The 27650-nt window shown below is 35.5% G+C and overlaps 1 protein-coding gene across 1 annotated transcript; it reads right to left on the bottom strand.

Annotated features, from left to right (window-relative positions):
• Window positions 1-4803: 4803 nt before the first annotated feature.
• LOC117343215 lies at window positions 4804-9125 on the bottom strand. Its single transcript, XM_033905553.1, has 5 exons — window positions 7836-9125; window positions 7260-7430; window positions 6602-6814; window positions 6190-6293; window positions 4804-5688 (listed from the first exon to the last, which is right to left on the bottom strand). The coding sequence occupies exons 1-5, from the start codon at window positions 9081-9083 to the stop codon at window positions 5061-5063; spliced, it is 2364 nt and encodes a 787-aa protein (XP_033761444.1). The 5' UTR covers window positions 9084-9125; the 3' UTR covers window positions 4804-5060.
• Window positions 9126-27650: the final 18525 nt, after the last annotated feature.

The following is a 27650-nucleotide window of genomic DNA, read 5'->3' as shown; positions in this document are numbered from 1 at the left end:
ATGTATATGTGGTGACAGGTGTATGTGCGGTGACAGGTGTATGTGTGGTGACAGGTGTATGTGCGGTGACAGGTGTATGTGTGGTGACAGGTGTATGTGCGGTGACAGGGGTATGTATGGTGACAGGGGTATGTGTGGTGACAGAGGTATGTATAGTGACAGGGGTATGTGTGGTGACAGGTGTATGTGTGGTGACGAGTATGTATGGTGACAGAGGTATGTGTGCTGACAGGGGTATGTGTGGTGACAGGTGTATGTGTGGTGACGAGTATGTATGGTGACAGAGGTATGTGTGCTGACAGGGGTATGTGTGGTGACAGGTGTATGTTTGGTGACAGGGGTATGTGTGGTGACAGGTGTATGTGTGGTGACAGGGGTATGTGTGGTGACAGATGTATGTATAGTGACAGGGGTATGTATAGTGACAGGGGTATGTGTGGTGACAGATGTATGTGTGGTGACAGGGGTATGTATGGTGACAGGGGTATGTGTGGTGACGAGTATGTATGGTGACAGAGGTATGTGTGCTGACAGGGGTATGTGTGGTGACAGGGGTATGTGTGGTGACGAGTATGTATGGTGACAGGGGTATGTGTGGTGACAGGGGTATGTGTGGTGACAGGTGTATGTTTGGTGACAGGGGTATGTGTGGTGACAGGGGTATGTATAGTGACAGGGGTATGTGTGGTGACAGGGGTATGTGTGGTGACAGGGGTATGTGTGGTGACAGGTGTATGTTTGGTGACAGGGGTATGTGTGGTGACAGATGTATGTATAGTGACAGGGGTATGTGTGGTGACGAGTATGTATGGTGACAGAGGTATGTGTGGTGACAGGGGTATGTGTGGTGACAGGGGTATGTGTGGTGACAGGGGTATGTGTGGTGACGAGTATGTATGGTGACAGGGGTATGTGTGGTGACAGGGGTATGTGTGGTGACAGGGGTATGTTTGGTGACAGGGGTATGTATGGTGACAGGGGTATGTGTGGTGACAGGGGTATGTATGGTGACAGGGGTATGTGTGGTGACAGGGGTATGTGTGGTGACAGAGGTATGTGTGGTGACAGGTGTATGTGTGGTGACAGGGGTATGTGTGGTGACAGGGGTATGTGCGGTGACAGGGGTATGTGTGGTGACAGGGGTATGTGTGGTGACAGGGGTATGTGTGGTGACAGGTATGTGTGGTGACAGGGGTATGTGTGGTGACAGGTGTATGTTTGGTGACAGGGGTATGTGTGGTATGTGCGGTGACAGAAGTTTGTGTTGTGACAGGGTTATATCTGATAACAGGTGTATGTGTGATGATGGTTATATGTGGTGACGGCGTATGTGTGGTGACAGGGGTGTGTGGTGCCGAGGGGATGTGTTGTGACAGGGATATATCTGATGACAGGTGTATGTGTGATGAAGGTTATATGTGGTGAGGGGGTATATGCGGTGACAGGTGTATGTGAGGTGACGGGGGTATGTGTGGTGACAGGTGTATGTGCAGTGACAGGAATATATTTGGTGACAGGGGTATGTGTGGTGACAGGGGTATGTATGGTGACAGAGGTATGTGTGGTGACGAGTATGTATGGTGACAGAGGTATGTATGGTGACAGGGGTATGTGTGGTGACGAGTATGTATGGTGACAGAGGTATGTATGGTGACAGGGGTATGTGTGGTGACGAGTATGTATGGTGACAGATGCATGTGTGGTGACAGGGGTATGTGTGGTGACGAGTATGTATGGTGACAGAGGTATGTATGGTGACAGGGGTATGTATGGTGACAGGGGTATGTGTGGTGACGAGTATGTATGGTGACGAGTATGTATGGTGACAGAGGTATGTATGGTGACAGGGGTATGTATGGTGACAGAGGTATGTATGGTGACAGGGGTATGTGTGGTGACGAGTATGTATGGTGACAGATGCATGTGTGGTGACGGGGGTTTGTGTGGTGACGGAGGTATGTGTGGTGACGGGGGTATGTGTGGTGACAGGGATATGTGTTGTAATGGGACATACTAATCGAGAGAAAAAAACTCGAAAATGAAATGTATGCATTCATTGTACAAAATAAATTTAATCTTAATAAATATAAATAATTTAAAACACAAATGATATTTTCACACTATGTTAAAGAGGTTTACTTCTTTGACATGGATAGCATGAAACTCAATTCCACATCATGAAACAAACGAATTCACGTATTTTTTCAAGAATCATTCACTTGACTTGGAAAGACAATGTACATATTCACATACAACAAAATATTTGAGCAACAGGCTTTGTATATAGGTTGACATTGAAGACATCGAGTACAGTATTAACATACATTAATATTCAAGTCATGTCATGACGAGAGGGCATGTTTATTGCAAGACATAATCAAAATAGACTTGATTAATATTTTCATGTTTCGACAAAATTAGATTAATTCTATGTAATATATGGAATTAACATTGTTGTAAAATATTTGTCAAAACAACAATATATCATTATTGGTATTCTCGGTAAATCTAATCATGGATATGGATGTACCGCTGGACCTTGAGCTAATGAAATTTTGCTACGGCAGCGTGAGTAGAAGTAGATATGTCTTGAGATGAGTTGGACAATCAAAAAGTAAATGAACTAAAACCAAACAGTAAAAAATTAACAAACTATGTAAGAACAAAAGAAATCGCATCACGCAACAATTTTGTAAGACTATACACTCTAACATCACATATGCTTCTACTGGCATTGGTTTGTTGTTATAATTAACATAGTTAATATATAATTATGGTATGTTTTAAATTAATTGCAGTTGTGCATTTCTTCTGAAAACAATGTACAAAGGATCAAAGTTCAAAGGATACACATTTATGGCATTTTGTATATAGGTTTTCATAATAAACTATTACGTTTTCAATAATTAGATAATTATTTCTTTTCATTTAGAAGATTTCATTATACCTTAAGTATCATGACCACATATATAGTTGGTTGCCCGGTAACATGGGTATATTGTTTGTAAATAAAGACATTAATTATCCAATTTCAACAGAAATAATGAATTTATGTTACAGAATACAAACAATATATCAACCACATACAGCATGTATATTTGCACACACTCCATCAAATTATCTGCTCTATAAATCATATTGATAACATTGTGTGGTGATAGGGGTATGTGTGGTGACAGATGTATGTATAGTGACAGGGATATGTTTGGTGACAGATGTATATGTGGTGACAGGTGTATGTGCGGTGACAGGGGTATGTGTGCTGACAGGTGTATGTGTGATGAAGGTTATATGTGGTGACGGAGTTATATGCGGTGACAGGTGTATGTGAGGTGACGGGTGTATGTGTGTTGACGAGTGTATGTGTGGTGACAGGGGTATGTGCGGTGACAATTATATCTGATGACAGGTGTATGTGTGGTGACAGGTGTATGTGTGGTGACAGGTGTATGTGCGATGACAGGTGTATGTGCGATGACAGGTGTATGTGCGGTGACAATTATATCTGATGACAGGTGTATGTGTGGTGACAGAGGTATGTATGGTGACAGGGGTATGTATGGTGACAGGGGTATGTGTGGTGACAGGGGTATGTGTGGTGACAGGTGTATGTATGGTGACAGAGGTATGTGTGGTGACGGGGGTATGTATGGTGACAGGGGTATGTATGGTGACAGGGGTATGTGTGGTGACAGGGGTATGTGTGGTGACAGGGGTATGTGTGGTGACAGAGGTATGTGTGGTGACAGAGGTATGTGTGGTGACAGGGGTATGTATGGTGACAGGGGTATGTGTGGTGACAGGGGTATGTGTGGTGACGGAGGTATGTGTGGTGACAGGGATATGTTTGGTGACAGGGGTATGTGTGGTGACAGGGGTATGTGTGGTGACAGGGGTATGTGTGGTGACAGGTGTATGTGTGGTGACAGGGGTATGTGTGGTGACAGGGGTATGTATGGTGACAGGGGTATGTGCGGTGACAGGGGTATGTGTGGTGACAGAGGTATGTGTGGTGACAGGGGTATGTATGGTGACAGGGGTATGTGTGGTGACAGGGGTATGTGTGGTGACGGAGGTATGTGTGGTGACAGGGATATGTTTGGTGACAGGGGTATGTGTGGTGACAGGTGTATGTGCGATGACAGGTGTATGTGCGATGACAGGTGTATGTGCGGTGACAATTATATCTGATGACAGGGGTATGTGCGGTGACAATTATATCTGATGACAGGGGTATGTGTGGTGACAGGTGTATGTGTGGTGACAGGGGTATGTGTGGTGACGGAGGTATATGCGGTGACAGGTGTATGTGAGGTGACGGGGTATGTGTGTTGACGAGTGTATGTTTGGTGACAGGGATATGTTTGGTGACAGGGGTATGTGTGGTGACAGGTGTATGTTTGGTGACAGGGGTATATGTGGTGACAGGTGTATGTGTGGTGACAGGGGTATGTGTGGTGACAGGGGTATGTGTGGTGACAGGGGTATGTGTGGTGACAGGTGTATGTTTGGTGACAGGGGTATATGTGGTGACAGGTGTATGTATGGTGACAGGGGTATGTGCGGTGACAGGGGTATGTGTGGTGACAGGGGTATGTGTGGTGACAGGTGTATGTGTGGTGACAGGTGTATGTGTGGTGACAGGGGTATGTGTGGTGACGGGTGTAGGTGTGGTGACAGGGGTATGTGTGGTGACAGGGGTATGTGTGGTGACAGGGGTATGTGTGGTGACAGGGGTATGTGTGGTGACAGGGGTATGTGTGGTGAGGGGGTTTATGCGGTGACAGGGGTATGTGTGGTGACAGGGGTATGTGTGGTGACAGGGGTATGTATGGTGACAGGGGTATGTGTGGTGACAGGGGTATGTGTGGTGACGGGTGTAGGTGTGAGTATTTGAATACAGGTCTACATACGTTTTGTCTGTATCAGCTAGTTTGCCTATTAAAAGTACTAAGATTAGTAATGTAAGTAAAGTTATTATTGGCACTCTCCTGTATACTGTGACGAAAATTTACTGAGTGACACTCTTCAGCTGAAGATACCTATTCTTCATGAAGATATTAGGGTGAGCCAATTTGACTTCCAGAAAGATCTATCCCGCTCTCGCGTCCAGAAATAAAACCGTTGGCGATGATTTCGTTTGCATCACGAGATGATTGAGCCCATTGCAGTCCTTCGTTATTAGCTCTTATACCACGGTTCATTGTCTGATTCGAAGGAACTGTTCTTGTCTCCTGCTCTACCGACTTTGGTTTCGTCTCGTCTTGATCAATCATGCTGTTATTGGTTGTAGGATATTGTCCGTTAGACCAATGTGTTTTTGATGTTAAAGACCTTTTCTGGTCAAATGCACCTGATGTTAGACGATGTCCTTCCTCAGAACCATATTCAGTATTTTCAACTGGATGACGGATTTCTTCGTCACCATTTAGTATCTGCTTGGGAGTAGTTTGTTCTAGATCCGGATTCAACGACCCTGATTCCTTTTTCTGGCCTGATTCCATGATCGGAGAAGATGCAACTCTTTTGTCAAAATTCGAGAAGAAATAGTTTATATCTTCGTTACAGGTCACCTCCATATCTGTCAACGCCAAACTGATTTTACTCACGAAAGACATCCTGTTATTCTGGTGAATGTCTGATAAAGTGTTTGCAAATAAGTCGACGTTTCCTGCGGTGGAATAGTTTCTATAATAGAGAATCAAAAAGGAATGATGCTAAAAAATAGATGTAAACACTAACACTGCTAACAACATAAACAAAATTTGTTTGGAGCACATTTGTCGGTTTAAGTACATGTCACAATCGCATAACTTGACTTACAAATAACGATTATCATAATATTTTGTGACATTTACATCTACAGAACACAAATGTAATTGTGACGTTATAATCCTGATTTTTCTGATAAACTTTAGTCGTGTCACCTGAATAGATTTCAGGGTTTCCTTAATCTGTTGAAATATAAAGGAAAGTAGGGAAAATATCGTATTTCTAGTTCAACTAATTCGAAATAATGATGAATGTAACAAACTAATTGAGATCACTTGTAGTTTAATACAGTCTGGTGCAGTAGTAGTCCCGTTTATTTTTTTAATTAAAATACACACACAAACTCCGTATCATTGATATCAGGATTGGATTAATATATGTGTCAGTTATCAGTATATCATTCGTTGATAAATTTACCTTCTGTGACCCAACATTTCCAGAAGTTTTTTCCTTGTCTCTGGCTCTTTAAGTCCCTTTCCAAGACGTCGCAACGGATCGTCGCTTGACCTCCTGTGTTCAGCCTAACAACATGGAGGATTGAGGATAGAAAACATAAAACGGTAATACAAAGGTACATCTAGCGATATTTGGATACGAATAATGATAGTGAATGAAAACACGTCATTTCGTTTTAATTTATTAACAGAAATTTAGAAATGGTGGTTCAAGGAGATCTCAACACCTTTCTATGCCAATTGAGAGGTATATACAGTAGAGCCAGACATTTCAATAAATAATCTGCATTTTAGAGCCATGTCCTTTTTGAGAGAATGTGTGTATGACGCGAGGAATAGATGTCACTAAACATAAATTACACGTCAGTACTTACAAAAACAGGTGAACCCTTCACGCAGAATTCCGGATGCAATCTGCTTTCTTTTCTCTTACTCCGATCACTATGAAGAAAGTTAATGACATCAATGGTAAAAGCGACATTGCCAATGAAATGCTCCTCGCACTTCATTTTCCATTGAATACCCCCATCATCTTGAAGAAGGTGATATTTGTTCACGCAATCGATTGACGGAGTTTCGTCCATAACCTGAAAATGAAGGCACAATGTTGCTGTACAACACACGCCCGTCCTATAACATGGTGACATACATCCATTCCAATGTAAAAATATATCAAAATACAAGAGCGATGCGGGCAAACGTGACACGATATTAATTCGCCGTGTCACTTTCTGATAAAATCATCATGCTGTTGTAAACAAAGGAAAATACAATATTGACACACATCTACAGGCAGTTAACTATTGTGAATTTAAAAGATTTTCACGTTTGATATACATATTCAGAATTTTCACCATTCATTTAATTGAACATGCTAGTTTTAATAAATATATTTTTATTTGAACGTTTAAAGTATGTGCTGTATTTATTAGATATTGATTGCAGTTTGATCATTCGGCATATATCTCCATTTGTATTTATTCAACATTTCAGGTGCATTCATACTAAGGCGTTACGTGTATATAGAGATACCTGTTCCTCTTTGTAGAGGACATCATCCCGGCCTTTATTTATCACATGGACCCATTGTGGTGGAGGTGTGAGTCTGAATCTTAGTCCTGTGTTCTCGTCAGTCTTTAATATCTTAATCTCGCTTCTGTCGATTCTCCTGAAATTTATTTCCTCCATACCTCTTTTGCGCTCCTGTACCAAATGAACGTAATGATTATCTTTTATAAGAATAGCACTATTCATACTCAACGATTATTCTTATTTGATTTCCGAAGTAAGATCTTTATTTTGTTATATTTTGAAATGTATTTTGAAAAGTGTTTTACAAACACACCAGGCGACCTCCCCAAAAAGAACATCAACACTACCACTTCGAAACAGCTTTGTAGTGGTTCAGTATTAACCGTGCCTAGGCCAGTCTGTATGGAAATTACATTTTACGATCCCGAAGTTCGCACCCTGTAGATTTCTATTTTCCCCTGTAATGTTAGATTTTGTATTGCAATATCAGATGGAATGCCTCCTTATACAAACTAACATTCTTAGTATTTTATATACTTGTATAAAGAAGTACCGATTTTTCTAGTAACCAAATACCTCTCGGCAATCCAGCAGCATTTCGTATGGCCCAAGAAGTGGCATCTTCACGTGAATGGTTGTTAACCCATCAAGACTTCCCTCTCTTACAAATACTTCGGTCTCTAACTTTAATTTAATTTCTTCCTTACAAGCGGTGCAGTAAAACAAAGAGAAATGTCTGGTATATACATGTACACAAGTGTTTCTACCCTCTGGGATTATATAGAATATATCCAAATCCGTCTGACGGTAACACTCTACGAAAGGTATATTTTCCATTGTCTTTGGTTGATTTTTATTAGTTTCCATCCAATGTACTTTCAAAGAACTCGACATGGCTGGAACACATAGCGGAATTTCTGTAATCGCATAATCGTTAAGAATCACGTTTTTCCCCACATGAAATTCGGGTACTGGCGATACCAACATCCTGTTATCTTCTATATCTAAACACTTACAGAGTCTTCCTAAGTCGGTGTGAACAGAACCACTTAATGTGAAAGAAGATCCAGGGCTGTCTTTGAAATTCCCCATACAGAAAGAAAGTTTAATAGCTGACTTCAAAATAGGAACTTCCAAATTTTCTAAACTAATTTCTTCACGAATTTTCCAATGTTCATTTAGAAAATTTGTTGGTGGAATTTCAGCATCTGCGTGGTCAATGTTGACATTTCTGGTGAGATCTGTGTCCGTCTCTTCAAATACTTGTCGGTGCTTTTCATCTCTTCTCGTAAATTCGGTATCGCTTGCGGGTTTTGCTGTATCTTCAGTTAGTCCGATCTTGTCACTTGTTTCAGACAGATGATGTGTGAAATTGCAATCTGATCTGAGATGTGCTGACAATTCCGTTACGAACCTGTTTTCTTGTTCTAAATGGACTTGTGATTCTACATCCCTCGGTGATAAAAGATTTTTTTCCTTTTGATAATAGGATTTTAAATCTTTCTTTTGGCTTTCTTCATTGAAATAGCTACCTCTATTTCCGTACTCCACATCTCCGCTTCCATAGGAAGACGATATAGAACGATTATAAGGAGCTGAGAAAAAAAAAGTTCCTTTGGAACTACCTGGATCATGTTCTTTACAAATATCTTTGTTGTATGTAATCTCGGATTTACTATTCAATGTACCTGTCACCGAATTGAGTTCTCCGACAATGTTTGTTAGTTTTGTTGATGTACATGGTACTTTATTTGATTTATTTCCCATTAAATCTACATCAGTTCCCTTCCTGCACTTTACAATTATAGCACAGATGCTTATCATTAGAATGACTGCTCCAAAGAAGGAGTATAAAGGCAAGTGTAGGCTAACCTCTGAAAAAAAATAACAAAATATTTCAAGAACGCTTTGAACGTACATATAAACTGCGCTAAGGATACATTAATTTAAAATAAAAATAGTCGTAAGTATCATAATCGATTTATCATGTGAAAACCTCGACATGTGACCTTGAATGTGATGATAATTTCCTAGAAATCTTAACTAAGGCTTTATGTAAAGATGCTACATTTCTGAACAAAGTGTACGCAGAATTATTTAAAACAATAGTCGACTTTTGTTTGGACGATTTAAAACAAGAACTGACTGCTGTATCGACGATTTAAAACATCGATTGTTGTATGGACGATTTAAAACAAGAATCGACAGTTGTTTGGACGAATCAAAACAAGAATTGACGTGTATGGACGATTTAAAGCAAGAATCGATTTGTATGGACGATTTAAAACAAGAATCGATTGTTGTATCAACGATTAAAATAAGATTCGATTATTGTATCGACGATTTAAAACAAGAATCGACAGTTGTATGGACGATTTAAAGCAAGAATCGATTTGTATGGACGATTTAAAACAAGAAGCGACTGTTGTATGGACGATTAAAAACAGGGATCGACTGTTGTTTGGACGATTTAAAACAAGAATTGTCTGTCTACATTTTCGACTTCTTCTAATAGACCCCTGAACCAATTTTAATGAAATTTTGCAGAACCTTTCACTGCCTAAGGTCAACCAAAATTGTGAATTATATGGTCCCCACTCTAAGGGGAATGAGGGTCGGTTTGCCAATACATTCATTTTTGTAAGTAGCAGTGCATACACTGTTGGCAATGTAGCATGTTTAGTGAAGTATAATCGGCACATGAGGATAGAAATTGCGAATGGTAGTCTTCATTTGACAGCTGAAAAGGACAGGATGCCATAACACCTTTTAAAAACGCTGTAGATGGACCCATGTGATGTCGATTGTCGAATAACATGACGTAGATTCCATAGACCGAAAGCAGTGCTTACTACTTTGTTGTAATGTGCGAAATATTTATGTTTCTCTGTGTTAAGATTTAAGCAAAAAGTCACGTTTGTGAATTACATGCATGCGCTGAAGTTACTAACATTAGGTGTGTCTGATGATCATTTTATTCTCATTTTGACAGTGTGAATTAACCCAGGCTTTACGTAGCATGGCGGGTGTCGTCGATGAAGCAGAAAATACTTACCCTTCCGGAACATCTGGTCTCATAGTATTTGTATTTTCCAAAGGTATTGTTTGTTCCTGGCTGCCATTGTTTTATCGATTTTTAGTTAGAAATACAGTTTGTGATTGTCCTATATTGTTTTACGAGGATATCGCAGTTATAATAATGACTTACCTGTGTGAACAGTTGTTTTTATTGTTGTACTTGTTGAGAAGGTTGTGACATTTTCAAAAGGGTCGACACTGGATTCCATCGTGGAAGTGACTGACAAATCCACAGGTTGGATCATTAAAGGCGAAAGATTGAGGTATGTATCCCGAATGTGTCGAAAGGATATGGAAAATCTGATTGCACTATAATATAATCAAAAAGACGTATTATATTGATGTGACAATTTTAAATGTTCCTTCTTTGTGTACCGTAAACGAGCATATTTAAGGTACGTGTAGTCTTATTTCAGCGCTTTTCGCGGTGAAAGTATTTTTGTAATATTAGTATGCTTTCATGCTAGTCTCTTTTAAAGTCCTTTGATTTAAACATATTTTATTTGTCAAAACACAAATGGGATTAGACACAAGTATAAAATCCGTCTTTCCCCGTATCACATAAATGATGAAATGAAATATACATGCCCGAAAATAATAAAGACAATTGATGATGATATGAACATGTAAAAAATAGCTATGAGATAACATTTACCATATACATGTACCTATGTCATATTATGAAGTCACTGTACCCGCATGTCTGGATTGAATATGAGTTAATTTACAATGTAAATATATATATTAAGTGCATTTAGCTAAATTGCTTGCTCTAATAGAATTTCCAATTCATTGTTATTAGGAGCAACAATAGTGAATGCTGCACAAACACACAAAACGTGCTGCATGTATTACAAATAAACTTCAGTTATCAGAGTAAATGACTATATTACTGATTAACATATTCATATGTATACATGTATGCAATTACAGATAATAGAAATAAATATACCAACAGATTATTAGCTTCGATAGACTATTGAAATACATTACATTTAACAGAAGGAAAATAGTTTTTGCACTTGCGCTCTAATAACTAATAGCTTTATCAGTAAATAACATATTAATAACAACCTATTCATTAGTTTTCATCCTGATAGCCAATTGACAGAGTATACCGCAGACCGCTAGACTCACTACACAATAGCACCGCACCAGGAATGTCTGTTCTTTCTTTCTGTACCACATCACATATTCCGTCTCCTGTAATTTCGAGCTTTAAACTCACTGCTGGTGCGGACGCAGTGAACCATGTCAACTTAGTATCAGAACGCCACCAAGATGTTAGGTTAATTGTATGTTAGCTGAATTAATTAATCAAAACGTTTAGTATGGCCAATAAAGTCTTTGACTAATCAAAATATAGTACGGTTTTCGTTTTCAGAAAGCATGTCAGAACGAATAGCAACATATCTGTTGATATATCAAGTAAATTCACCACGTTAGTAATTTTGTGTATCAATATATTTCTAGAAGCCACAAATAATGGACATTCTAACAAAACATTTTCTATACCATCAGAGCATCTACACACAGGCGACTCGATTAAATTAATACGTTTTAGATCTGCACTTAAAGCGCTACATTTAAACCTAAGCCTTGTATGCATGATGTTCAATTTGATCACCTAAAACATAAAACTTTGGAGCATATTCTCCTTTTAAAGCAATTTTACTTTTAAATGTAGAAACAGTATTACATAAGCGGGATTGAATATCAAGATTGTTCCAAAGTTTTATTGTATCGGGTATAAATGATCTTGGAAATGCATAATTATTTTGGTTCCTCAAATTGTAATTACTAACAGTGTGTACTGGATTGGGCATAATGTCAAGTAAATAGGAACGGGTAAGGTTATTGTGTATTTTGTAAAATAAAGTAACTTTACGACGATTACCTAAATTATCCGATCCTGTTTCATAATATAAACTTTGTCGACTTGTGAAGATAGGGAGACCAGTGACAATTCTGGCAGCTTCTAACTGAAGTTTCTCAAACTTGTCTGAATTTATACTATTACATTCACCCTATAGTGCGCAAGCATATTCCAAAAGAGGTCTTATAAAAACAGTGTACAATTTTGACAATGTATCTCTATTTAAAGTAAATTTTATTTTACGACCGACTGATAATTGTTTTAAAACTGATTTGACTACATTGTTTACATGTACTGTCCATTTACACTTGTCATTTAGCGTTGCTCCTAGATGTTTGTGGTTTGAAGATATCTGAAGTGGTGTATTATCAAATGTCAAATTTATATTTTAAGGGGTTGTAGAACAATGGAAACTACGACATTAGTTTAAGAGGGATTAAAATTTACTTTCCATTTATCAGCCCATTCTTCTATCAGCGCAAGATTGTGATTCATTACTTGAAGAAAATGATAAGGATGTATCATCAGCAAACATTCTTGCTAGTGAAATTAACTATCCGATATATCATTTATAAACATGAATAAATAAATAACATAAATAACAAAGGACCAAGATAAGAACCCTGTTGAACACCTGCTTTTAAATGACCAATAGAAGAAGTAGAATTACCTAAAACTACCTGTTGCCCCTGTGCCAAGCACTATCAAAAGCTTTGCACATGTTTGGGTTTTTTTATTTTCTAATGCTGAGCAGATATTATGATATATTTCAATCAGTTGGTAAACAGTCGAGTGTCCTTTAACAAAACCGGATTGGTATTCATATAATAAATTAGTATCTAGTAAATAGTTATGGAGGTATTGATGTATAATTCTTTCAAACAGTTTACCTACAGTGCTTAGTAATGAAATAGGTCGGTAATTAGAGGGTAGGAATCTCTCATTTTTCTTAAATAATGGTAGAACAGTAGCCAATTTCCAGGCGGAAGGAAATTTACATTCTCTTAGTGAAAGATTAAATAATATATGAAGCGGTTCACAAACTGTTTCTGCAGTGTTTTTCAACATGTTGTGGCTTATAAAGTCAACCCATGTTGCCTTGTTCAATTTCAAAGTTTTCAGAATATCGAGAATATCAGTTCTGGTAATTGTTATTGTATGAATTGATGAATTACAGCGGGATTGGAAACTAGGGTTATCTAGATCGTCACCGATATTTGCTATTGAACAGAAATTGTAATTTAAAACATTTGCTTCACTTTCATCATCATGTACTGATGAATTATTTTCAGGGTTATACAGTGTAGGAATAGTTTCTGCGTTTGCTGATTTCCCAATCAATCGGCGCATAAGTCGCCAGTAAGATTTTGAATCAGAGGCATCTAGTAAATATATCAAACCATTAACATAAGCGAAGAAGGATAACTTAGCTTGCCTTTTCATGTTGTTCACTTTATTCCTTTGATCTTTCATTTCATTTTTCAAACTATTAATATTTTTATTGTTTCGAAATTGATTGTGTAATCCGTTTCTTTTTCTGATTTCAAGCCTTAGTTTGGATGTAAACTAAGGTTTATCATTTTTTCTAATAGTCACTTTTTTCATTGGTATACTAGTTTTAGCAAATTCTAAGAAATTAGATGTAAATAATTCTCAAGCTTCATCTAGACTAAAAGCATTGTTTAAAACAGCATCCCAAGGAAAGGCTCTTATCAAGGAATTAAATAACACAAAATCAGCATCTTTATAAATCCAAACATTACGTTTTAAAGTTTAAGGTTTTTTTCTAAATAATTCTAAAACAGTAACAGTGGCGGCGTGACCACTCATTTCATTGGCAACCGGCAAAACAGAGGATTCAAATACTTTAACATTGTCACTAACAAGAACAAGGTCAATCAGAGTACTATTATTTGCAGTAATACGTGTTGGTTCCATAATAACATTGGTCAAGTTAAAGAGCATGAGAATAGCATGGAGTTTATTATTAGATACAGAAATAAAATCAACATTGATATCGCCTTGTATCACTATATTAGTACATGACGAAAATGCCCTATCAGTAGAATTTTGAAATTCGTCCCAAAAAAGAGCGCTTGATATGCCCGGCGGGCGATAAATTGTACACAATGACATGGTAGCTTTTTTCAGTGATTAATTCTAACCAAATTATTTCACCACTCTTAAATTCCAAATCTAGTCTTCTGTTGTAGTGAATATCATTAGACACATAAACCATCACACCACCACCGTAGCTGTTTCTATCAAGTCGTATATGTTCATAAAACCCTTCTATTTTTAAATCTAAATTTCCATAGTTTGAGTCAAGATGAGTTTCAGTAATAGAAATTACTTGATATTCATGTGCTAAACATTCTATTGTTACAAAAACTTCTACTATTTAGATGAAATAGCGACAATTCCCTATTACCTTCCGGACCAGGATTCGTTTCTATATCATTACAAAGAAAAAGTATAAGTAGTAGAATAAGTGTTATGCCATGCTTGGTAAAAACGATTGTAGAGTAATAAAGACATAAGTCAAGTATAAGTAAAAACGATTGTAGAGTAATAAAGACATAAGTCAAGTATAAGCCTTCAATATAGAAGGCAGTAAAAAACCTATGTCGAGCAAGGAAAAATAATCCTGATCTTTATCGATTTTTTGAGGATGATATAGCACTATAACATTTCATGTAGTGAAAACCCTATTGTCGCCTTATACAAAGCTATATCAATGAACGTCTAGGTACACAAACGACGTTAGTGGGCGGCTATATAGTGGCAGTGAATGGAATTCTAGCAGACATGCTTGGGCACAAGTGATAAAAATGTAATGAGCAAAAGCAAACAAAAAAAAATTAAAAAAATATATAGAAATGATAAAAAGAAACACAAGAAAAAAAACAATATATACAAAGAAACTCAAACTCAAGTAACGAGTTAACACATGAGGAGATCAATATATTGGTGCATAACAACACACACAACATTTTTTTGTAATTATGCTTTTATTCAGTTTTTCAATGCAATATACATTATATTTTCATATTATGCATGCTCACACGTGCACATATACACGAAATATAGAAACAAAATACTTACAAATCATCTAATTCACACACACACAAAACACCCAGCTCACAAAAGCTATATTGAAGTACACACATGAAACAGCATATATATTTCAAAAGCATGTATAGCATGTATATTCGAACACGCACACCTCCCCCCACCCCCCACAAAACACCTTCACACACCACACACACCCACACACATTGATATCAGCATGTATATTTTCACAATCAAGATTATTTACATACAAATACCTAACCTACACATAAACACTTTTTACCAGCAAATTTTACAAGTTACAACATACAGACATTAATGGATCGAAATTTCAGTATTTTGTTATCTTTCAATAGGGAAAAACGAAGTGACATCAGTAAGGATTAAGTACATTGCATTGATTTTGTAAAAAAAAGAAAGAAGAGGAAGTGACTAGAGATTATACTAAGAAAGAGGACTGTAATCACAAAAGATAAAGGAGAGAAAGTATAAGAGAGAAAGAGAAGCTAAAAGAAGGAAAAGGTTTGGGCGAGATGGAGGAACTCTATGTAGACAACAGACAATACTGGAATATATAATAATTTAAAAGCATTTTTTTCCCGGCCAATAAGAAAAAAAAACTGTCGAACTAAGAAAATGACAAAAGGATATAAAATGAAATATATAACAATGGATAAAATAAAGTATGACACATTATAGTTTAACTAATTTATCCCATTTCCTCCACTCATTTTAAAATTTATATTTAGCTGTTTCACCTTTGCCAATTGCAATGTATTTTTGAATCATGTAATTATCTTTTATAATATTGACAAGAGCAATAATGTTTAATGAATTGTGTAAGCATCTAGTTCTATAAATATATTGTTTAATAGTAATTATAATTTCATTATCTACTCTATTACTGGGAAGGTAATTTTCATGCAGAATGCCAAAAAGAAAAGATTTCTTATTCACTGAAAATGGGATCAAAAGAGCTTCTAATAATGTGTCAAAACTTTCCAATAATCTTTGTACTTCTTCACATTCCCACAGTAAATGAGTAATTGTCTCTATTTCAGTGTTGCACAAAGCACAAAGAGGGGAGATAACCATTCTAATTTTAAACAGGAAAGAGTTAGCTGTGAGAATATGATGGATTACTCTGAACTGAAACCACTGTAATTTTGTATTTCTTGTAACAGCGAAAGGCATTTTGTAGATTTTACTCCATGTCAGATTGTCTATGTTGTCAAAAATTATGTTCCATTTCCTAGTGCCAGATGGTATAATAAAATCATAAAAGAATAAAAAGTTTTTGACCCTTTACTTTCCCTTAGAATAAGTTGTAGATTTATTGGTATATATGGGTAGGAAATTTCTTGACCATGTGTATTGTATGTAGAAAAAAAAATCTTTAATAGCAGATATTAGACCTCGATATTGTAAAAAATTTGTATTCACTTGGTATAGCTGGATAAATTCATTGTATGAGAAGAATAAACCTGCTTCAACATCTTGTATCAAATCATTTATAATCAAAATGCCTTTCTTGTAGTAGTTTTTATAAAATATCACTTTTCTGTCTACCTTGATTTTACTGTTGTACCAAATAGGAGCTAACAACACATTTCCCGGAAAGGTTTTTTCACAGTATTTTACACACAATAAATACCAAGACTTAAAAACATCACTCCAAAACTTGTTATTACATTTCTCTTCACATACTTTAATACATTTTGGACCACAATTTGAAAGAAGATCTGTATCAATAAATGTCTTAAGTATTACCTGCCACTTCTCACTCTTCTGATAAAGTCTTCTAATCCAGGTTAGTTTGAGAGAGTTAATAAAATCATTAATGTTTATCATCTTCAATCCACCATCAACAAAGTTTTGAATTATAACATCTCTTTTTACTTTGTCTGTTTTCCCATTCCATAAATATTCAAATAATATTGAATTGAGTTTGTTTACAAATTAGTATCTGGGTTAGGTAATGATATAAAAAGATGGTTGAATTGAGATATAAGTAAAGATTTTATTACATTAATTTTTCCATTGGTGTTAATGATCTTCTGTTCCAAACTTTTATCAGAGATTTTAATCGAGTTCGTTTTTTGTCGAAGTTTAGTTTTGGAATATGATGGAGATTTACACTGAATTCAATTCCTAACAGAGTGAATTTTTCCTTACCCCACTGTAAATTTAGTTCAGGCAGAAAAGAATCTTCACTATACTTTTTACTACCAATCCATATCACTTGAGTTTTACCAATATTCATTTTCAATTAGGAAATTTTTGCAAATCCATTAAGTTCTTTAACTGATTCCTTAAGTGATTTCTCAGATTTTATCCTATTTGCAATAGTACCAGATGCTATTTTGTAAACAATATTCAATAGTGATATAGGTCTCCAATTTTTAATGAAATGCCTAGATTTGTCTGCTTTTGGAATACAGGTAATTATTCCCTGTCTCTGAGTTATAGAGAGTTGCCCTGAGTGATAGCCAAAATCAATTGATCTTACTATAAAATCACCCAATTTTTCCCAAAAACATTTAAAAAATTCTGTAGTAAATCCATCCGATCCTGGGCTTTTATTATTTTTCATTTTTTTCAAAGTTTTCCCTGCCTCTGTGAGAGTAATTTCCTCTTATAAACTATCTGACTCATCAAATGATAATCTAGGCATTTCATTATCATTGAGGTAATCAGCTAAGTTTACATGCTGCAAGTTTTCTTCTGTAACATTAGATTCCCCATAAAGATTTTTATAGAAAGCACAGACTTCTTCCAAAATATCCTCCTGCTTAGTTATGACGGTGTTATTATCAGTTTGTAATTTTGGTATAATTTTTGAAGTATAATTTCGATTCTCCAAATCAAAAAATATAACTGGTAGGTTTTTCCCCTTCTTCTGCCCATTTAACCCTTGACCTAATAGTAATACCTTTCATCTTGTGTGCTCTTATCTTTTCTAAATCATTTTTCTTACTATTCAATTCATCTATATTAACATTTTCTTGGACCTCAAGATGAAGGATTTCCTTTTTCAGAAGATTTTCTCTCAAGTTTTGTTGTCTTTTCTTATATGAAGCATACGAAATAGTTTTACCTCTTATTTCCATAAGCAATGTTTCCAGAAAAAGCTGATCATTTATTGTAAATTGAATCTCAGAGTTAGGAATGTTTTCTAAATAGTTCAAATGATAGACTGGTAAGCTATATTGTTTTCTCACATCATTTATACAATTGTTAACTAAATTCAGAAATTCTTGATCATGTAAGAGTGAATTATTTAGCTTCCAAATTCCCTTACCTCTTTTAAATGCATTTAATGTAAATGTTATCTTAGGCACTGAATGATCTGATCTATAACCTGGATCGATACTGGAATGATGAATACTAGCTAATAAACTTTCTGAAACAAGAAAAAAATCTAGACGAGCTTGTTTGACTGGGTTCTTTTTTCTCCAAGTATATCTTCTCACTTTGTCATGTTGTTCTCGAAAAATATCTATTAGACCACAACTGTCAATAATATCCTATACTTTTTCTCTGGCTCTTGGATTGTTAATGTTTCTGTATGTGTTATCATAATCAAGATCAGGGTTTAAAACAAGGTTAAAATCTCCACAAATAATCACATGCGTACAGCCAAATTCTTCAATAGTGTCATAAATTTTTGAATAAAAATCAGGACAGTCCTGGTTTGGCCCATACTGTATATATTTATTAGTATAATGTGTGAGGAATCTATTTCTACATCTAATACTAAAAAATTTCCTGTTGTGTCTTTCTGTTCCTTGTGAACTTTAAACTCAAAGTTATTTTTAAAAAATATTGCTACAGCACGTGAGTTTCCACGAAAAGATTAAAAATATGAGTCGTATCTCCATTCGTTTCTGATAATCTCTTCATTTTCCACAGTAAAATGAGTATCTTGTAAACAATAAATATTGTTATTAGTATCCCTGAAAAATGAAAAAACATCTTTACGTTTTTCTTTACTCGACAGTCCCTGCACATTAGCCGAAACAATACCCACACCCTCCACTTTTCCATTATTTAACTAGCAGCATAATGTTCCACCAGTTTCAGCCCGAGAAGAAATAAAGTTTGGCACGACGAAGAAGTAGAGCGAAGGAAATGTAACATCAGTGAGACAAAATAACTGAAGAAGGAGTAAAACATATTACACACACAACTTACATAGAAGTTTAAATGTTGAGAGCATGACAGTTTCGTATACTACCAATAAGCAAAATATAGTCTTTGTGCATTTATGCGCAATGAAACTTTTGACGATACTTGGTAATAACGATAGTTGGTAGTAACATGTAGAAAGTTGCCAGGATTACTGCATTATAGTAACACTTTTTTTTCAAATACTAGAACCACGTTAATTTGAAGAAGGAAAAATGATAATGAAAACTTAAATTATATAACATATAAAGGTGTGTGTCAATATACTAATACTATTCTGAGGTGTGACACAATATGCATTTTCATAAACTGTTGCTGTATATGTAATGAATGATGACATTTTATATAAAACTATATGTTATACTGAAGGTTTGACACAGTATGAATGTTGATATACTGTAACTATATTGAATGATGACATTTTATACGTGTGTATATACTATACTGAAAGTTTGACACAGTATGAATGTTATTATACTGTAACTATACTGAAAGTATGACACAGTATGAATGTTAATATACTGTAACTATACTGAATGATGGCATTTTATACATGTCTCTATACTATACTGAAAGTTTGACACAGTATGAATGTTAATATACTGTTACTATACTGAATGATGGCATTTTATACAGGTCTATATATTATACTGAAAGTTTGACACAGTATGAGTGTTAATATACTGTTACTATACTGTTAATATACTGAAAGTTTGACACAGTATGAGTGTTAATATACGGTTACAATACTGAATGATGGCATTTTATACATGTCTATATAATATACTGAAAGTTTGACACAGTATGAATGTTAATATACGGTTACTATACTGAATGATGGCATCTTATACATGTCTATATAATATACTGAAAGTATGACACTGTATGAGTGTTAATATACTGTAACTATACCGAATGATGGCATTTTATACATGTCTATATACTATACTGAAGGTTTGACAGAGTATGAATATCAATATACTGTAACTATACTGAATGATGACATTTTATACATGTCTATATAATATACTGAAAGTTTGACACAGTATGAGTGTTAATATACTGTTACTATACTGAATGATGACATTTTATAGATGTCTATATATTATACTGAAAGTTTGACACAGTAAGAATATCAACATACTGTCACTATACTGATTAATGACATTTTGTACATGTCTATATAATATACTGAAAGTTTGACACAGTATGAATGTTAATATACGTTTACTATACTGAATGATGACATAGTATACTTGTCTATATACTATACTGAAAGTTTGACACAGTATGAATGTTATTATACCGTAACTATACTGAAAGTTTGACACAGTATGAGTGTTAATATACTGTTACTATACTGAATGATGGCATTTTATACATGTCTATATACTATACTGAAAGTTTGACAGAGTATGAATATCAATATACTGTTACTATACTGAAAGTTTGACACAGTATGAGTGTTAATATACTGTAACTATATTGAATGATGACATTTTATACATGTCTATATACTATACTGAAAGTTTGTCACAGTATGAATGATAATATACTGTTACTATACTGAATGATGACATTTTATACATGTCTATATACTATACTGAAAGTTTGACACAGTATGAATGATAATATACTGTTACTATACTGAATAATGACATTTTATACATGTGAATATACTATGCTGACAATTTGACACATATGAATGTTAATATATGGTTACTATACTGAATAATGACATTTTATACATGTCTATATAATATACTGAAAGTTTGACAGAGTATGAATGTTAATATACTGTTACTATACTGAATGATGACATTTTATGCATGTGTATATACTATACTGAAAGTTTGACACAGTATGAGTGTTAATATACTGTAACTATACTGAATGATGGCATTTTATACATGTCTATATACTATACTGAAAGTTTGACAGAGTATGAATATCAATATACTGTAACTATACTGAATGATGGCATTTTATACATGTCTATATACTATACTGAAGGTTTGACAGAGTATGAATATCAATATACTGTAACTTTACTGAATGATGACATTTTATACATGTGTATATACTATACTGAAAGTTTGACACAGTATGAGTGTTAATGTACGATTACTATACTGTGACTATACTGAATATATAGGCTACACTAAAGTCCTTATGTATGTAGATTATTGAAGTGTAACAAGGATGGTGAAAAGTATTTTTAAACGTATATAAAATTGACGTGGCATACATCTGTGATTCATCATGCAGTTCGGGTAGAATATCGGTGTTAATTGTGTTTTTGAGACGACCCTTCAACAAATCGTCCTATTGTGAGTTGGCGCGGTGTCGATGTCAAACATTTCTAGAACCGTATTACATAGTTTGTGTTACATAGAAAACTGTTCCCAACTCGAAGATCATATAACCTGACATTTTCACATTACCAACCTTTCACAAGGCTACATTTTTTATATAAAGTATTTTACATCAGTGGCTATATTATCTAAGCTATCCTTCATTAGTTACGAGATTGTTTGTTGATATTACTGTATTAGGCTATCTTTCTGACATTGTCCATGATATTAAGAGTATCATAGTTTATTTATCATGTGCATGTATTTATAATCCATGTATGTATTAATGGGATCCGGGTATTCATATCATCTAAAAGACAATTCATTGTGTCACTACGATCATGTCGGTACCGCGCCGACTAACACTGCGCCATTGAAACATTCTCTAGAACATTAAAACTGTAAATAAAATTGAGCTTTATGATTTTGGTCTCTGGGATATGTCTGATTCCCTAGTATTAGAATTTAGCTTGGCGATTCTTCACAAAAGAATCTTATAGGGTTTGGTGGCCAATCTACATTGGTATTTCTGGCTAGGCGATTAGGTGCCGTACATCGTGAGTTCGAGGCCCGTTCGTTATGTTGAGATACATTGCTGCCAAGCAGACACACTTTCTCTGATGTTTTCTCGTTCCCATAAAATTACAGATAAATATTACCCCACTAAGTTATGTATGACTCGGTGTATACATGTATTACTATATAAGTATTAGTAAAAAATTGAATATTTAGTCAAACTTACACGATTCAATCAGGCTATCTCCGTATCCACCATTTTGTCACCGTTTAGATTGTAATTTACTTCCTCGTAAACCAGGACGTATATTAACAGTCTGATCATGCTATTATATTGGTGTGTAAATTTAAGTATTACCTAAGTCTACGGTGAAATTGTACATAATGAACGTACTGCTCGGCCTTTGTAGTCTTTTAGACGTCTGCAGCACGGATCGACTGTGTCTCATTGTCTTGTGACACGAATATGCTCGGTCTATACAAAATGGTTCCAAATTGATTCAAACTTATATTTGAATACAGTGCATGTTATTATACTCTGTTAACACAGTAAGGTAATCCAGGGACGGTGTAATTTATAAAACCCACGTCCAGGCTTACTCGGAGATCTGTTGGGAATAACTACGTCATGGTACCCTTGTACGTCTATGGGATAGATACTGGCTTCAGTGTTTACTTACTTATGACGACCTAACGACCAATCAACGCTGTCAAGGTCATTTGGGCCAAAATATAGTTAACATATAACATAGTTAATACAAACAGGAAAAAGTGGAAACAAAATCAAACGAGACATCTTAAATAAGCAAACAAAAAACTATATGGGTAAACTCATGTATCCAGTTTAAAATATCAATGTGGTTATGCTACTCATATATTGTGGTAAAGAGCTGTTAGATACTTCAAAATAGTGTATGTAAAATATAATAATCTTCTTATGTGTTTTTTTTTGTGGTATAGATTGTAGATGTTGTAGTTGTAGAGTTGAATAACGATGAAGTCGTAGAGTTGAGGTTCCTCTGTTTATTGGTGCAGGTGGGTATATGATGTGTCCGTACGCAGACGGCTAAGAGCGACCATGTCCGTGCAAAGCACGGCCGAAGGACCGACGTGTCCGTGCAGACGGGTAGGAATGACCATAGTTTCAATGGAAGGCTACTCTTTTATAATGATCATGATGTGCATTGGCCGGACAGATAGATTTCCCCTAACTTAATATGGTTATGGGGTTCGTGACCTGAAGTCTACATGTAAACACCACATTAATTATAACTACACAAAGATAATTGGATACAACCAGTATTACATGAACATGGGTTAGATAACATCCAAGTTGTTTATAGAACCGAGGTCCATCTAATTATTGGCAAATTAGCTAACATGTGTACATGTAGATATGATTATTTACCAGTTCTAAGTATAATTATATAAACTTCTACTGAACATATTACAGTACATTTCGTTTCTATGCAATTTAAAAGATTTCAAATTAGATATAATTTGACATCAAGCGTAAGCGAAATAGTCGAAATTAACACTTATTTTTAACAGGTAGATTTAACAGGTTAAATCAAAAGTTTAGAGAACCGAGGTCCATCTAATTATTGGCAAATTAGCTAACATGTGTACATATAGATATGATTATTTACCAGTTCTAAGTATAATTATATAAACTTCTACTGAACATATTACAGTACATTTGTGTAAACGATTTCGAAGGGAATTTTTTTATTTGTTATACATATAGTAACGTTTTCTTGTTGGCTGTAGATCGATGTAATCCAGTAAAAAATGTTTAACTATAATTGGTTCGTTGCATGCCATGCACTGATGCTTCAAAAAGTAAGAATGTGTTATATATGTATGTATGAGAAGACAGCTATCAGGAACATAGGGAGAGAATGGCATCATGTTGGACGTTTGGTTTGGTTTGTTTTTGTTTGACGTCCTATTAACAGCCATGGTCATTTAAGGACGTTGTTTCAATGGGGTCGAAACGACCGGTGACGGTTTGAACTTCCGCCAGACAACGCTGTCAACAGTAGCCTCCAGAGCTCCGTGTCGCTATTGTCCAACTGAAGTAGCGGTTGGGTTCGTTTAAGGATAAGCTCGTCTTGGAGATTGTCTCGGTAGCCAGGCGCGTAGCTGCCTATTCGCGTACACATCAGTTTAAAAAAAAAAAAAAAAAACACAAACAAACAAACAAACAAACAAAACAAACAAAGAAAGAAAAAACTGTTATTTATATGAGTATATGATATAACTAATCATTACGTGGCAGGGAATGCAGGATAAAGTGGGACAAAAAAAAACCCGAGGACCTGTTTCTTAGTAAGAAATTTCAAGCTCGCCTCGCAGGAACCATCAGCATCAGAAACAAGTCATGAGTCTGAGTGAGTGTCGTACGCTCGTCTATATCCGGAACAAGGACGTCAATCTCCACCAATCAACCCCTATCGGAGTATAATGATAATCGTTATAATTCCAACTTTTAACTTAAACTCTAGAACACATGTCGTGATATGTTATGACCACTGGTACAGTTGAAAGATTCATTTATATTAGATTAACTTTACTGGAACTGTTATAACTACAACTGTACTTTTATATATAAATTAATTTTACCTACACATACATCATGAAAACATCACCCATTGTCGCAATGATCATCCCAAAACGTCGTGTTACCGTAACGCGACTTAAATACAAGGTAAATCTCAGGTTTTTAGTCTTGATTTCTTTCTTTTACAGCCCTTCCCACAGAAAAGGTATTGCTTTGACAAAAGGACTAGGGTTATGTACGTATGGTTATTGAACACATATTCGGACATTATGTAAACGTGTTCCAAGCGTGCAAAATAAGGTAAAGTCAACACAAATTATCGTTCTAAATGCTGTACAAGGCTCGTCGTTTCAAGAAAACAGGACAACGTAACTATTCGGACATCGTTAAATGAAGGACTCAAATTGTCCAAACACTTAACTGTATCTCACAATACGGTACTCATCCATCCCTCATTTCATTTCTCTGCATACACATACAAAATAGGTTGGCTACGCGCATGGTAGCAAGTCTACTGTCAATCGGAAATTACCCAAAATGTGATGTATACCACCTACAGTGTACAGGAAATATGACACTTACCACCTACAGCGTACCGGAAATTACCCGAAATATGACACTTACCACCTACAGCGTACCGAAAATTACCCGAAATATGACAGTTACCACCTACAGCGTACCGGAAACTACCCGAAATATGACACTTACCACCTACAGTGTATCGGAAATTACCCGAAATATGACAGTTACCACCTACAGCGTACCGGAAACTACCCAAAATATGACAGTTACCACCTACAGCGTACCGGAAATTACCCGAAATACGACAGTTACCACCAAAATATGACAGTTACCACTTACTGTCTACCGGAAATTTACAGTGTACCGGAAATTACCCCAAATGTTATACGAAATATGACAGTTACCACCTACAGCGTACCGGATGTTACCAGAAATATGACAGTTACCATCTACAGCGTACCGGGTGTTACCCGAAATATGACAGTTACCACCTACAGTGTACCGGAAATTACCCAAAATATGACAGTTACCACCTACAGCGTACCGGAAATTACCCGAAATATGACAGTTACCTTTACACTGTGTCGGATGTTTCCCAAAATATGACAGTTAGCACTTACAATGTACCGGAAATTACCCCAGATGTTATCCGAAATATCACAGTAACCACCTAAAGTGTACCGGAAATCACCCGAAACATGACAACTATTAATGAGTGTTTATCTGAATTGCATTGTGTAAAGCCAGTGAACATTGTACACATTTATTCCAGATGTTTGTATTTTATATACAAATACTTCTATTCCCGACATAAATACAGATATCTGTATTTTAATTAGAAATACTTATATTTGAAACAAACGCCTTGCCATATACATATGTATAAAAATAAAATATTTAAAATTGAGTTTCTATAAAAAAGAAAAACAGTTAAATATGAAATAGAGATATATTTCTTTAAAACTGGGATATCTCTATATAAAATAAAAATGACTGTATTTGAATTTTATATATCTCTATTTTGAATAGAGATACTCATCGGCAATCGTTGAAGATATTTATTCAAATACAAATAGGCCGACCTTAAATATATATATCTTAACTACATATAAAATTGATACCTCTCTATTTTTTAATTAAGATAATTTTAATTAAACACAGATCTGTGAATAAATTATAAATCTTGAACTTTCTTTAACTCTTGTTGAATAGAGTGTATTATCTTAAAGTGACGAAGCAACTGTGTGGGGATTTAGTTTAATATTCATTATGCTGAATACAATGATCAATTATTAAATGTGTTATTTATTTCATTTATTCAATCCCCGTCGCTGTCTCTTGGTATGTCATATTGCAATTTATGCAAATCTGATAACGTAAATAATAAATCATGAAATCCAAAGTACATGTAAGTATCTTTTGCACCTACCATCCAGATGTTGGTATTTCATTCGGCTCTATTGGTCGGCTTTCTAGTTAACGTCACTGACAAGTCCTAGAAGGACGAAACACCCGTATGCTATGTTTATTTCAATTACAGGATTTAATAATCCTCTTCACTGGACTTGAAATAATGTAAGATATTCATGTGGTAATTCAGCGATATCGACTAGGAAGTTTCGTTGAATCAATATTTAAACAGTTCAGATTGATATTTCAGCTCTATGATTATATACTCGGTTTTCCCAAATTCATCTAGTCTATGTTTGAAACAGTTTGTATTTGGTGCGGATATCACAGATTCTAGCAGATTTCTGGTGTCGACTACAAAGCTTTGTGACTATGTGATGTTTGAAGCAGTACGATCCTAGCTTATTGATGAGACGCGGACGAGGAACTGTGGCAAAGCCTTCGTATTAATCCATATGTATGCAACCAATAACATGTCCATTGTGAAGTGCTTGCGACCATTTGTCTGAAATTTCAAGTAGCTGAAACGAAGTAGACCTTGGATATGAAACCATATTGTTTTGCATTATGATATTCCCAGGGATTGTAAACACCAATGACCTCAGACTGACATGACGCGGTAACTCCCATATTCGCATTTGCCATCCTCCTTGTGTGTGGCGCAAACTAGATCTAACCTAAAAAATATATATTAGCTCATACTTTATTCTATTAATACTAACCAGAAGCAAGAAGCCTGTGGCTAGATTAAAATTCGGTAAAAATGACATCCTGGTGTTCATTCATGATAAAGACCACTGGGGTGTAATTTT

The sequence above is a fragment of the Pecten maximus genome, chromosome 15, assembly GCF_902652985.1.
Source record: "Pecten maximus chromosome 15, xPecMax1.1, whole genome shotgun sequence".
NCBI classification, from domain to species: domain Eukaryota; kingdom Metazoa; phylum Mollusca; class Bivalvia; order Pectinida; family Pectinidae; genus Pecten; species Pecten maximus.
Note: the sequence above shows the minus strand (reverse complement) of the source record. Positions and strands in the feature narration are given on the sequence as shown.

Excerpts from the sequence above, each read along its gene's own strand:
- LOC117343215 (XM_033905553.1), bottom strand. The coding sequence starts at position 9,083 with ATGATAAGCATCTGTGCTATAATTGTAAAGTGCAGGAAGGGAACTGAT. Across the intron at positions 6,294-6,601 it reads TGAAGGGTTCACCTGTTTTT|GCTGAACACAGGAGGTCAAG; the intron begins GTAAGTACTGAC and ends CCATGTTGTTAG. Across the intron at positions 5,689-6,189 it reads GAAATGTTGGGTCACAGAAG|AAACTATTCCACCGCAGGAA; the intron begins GTAAATTTATCA and ends TCTCTATTATAG.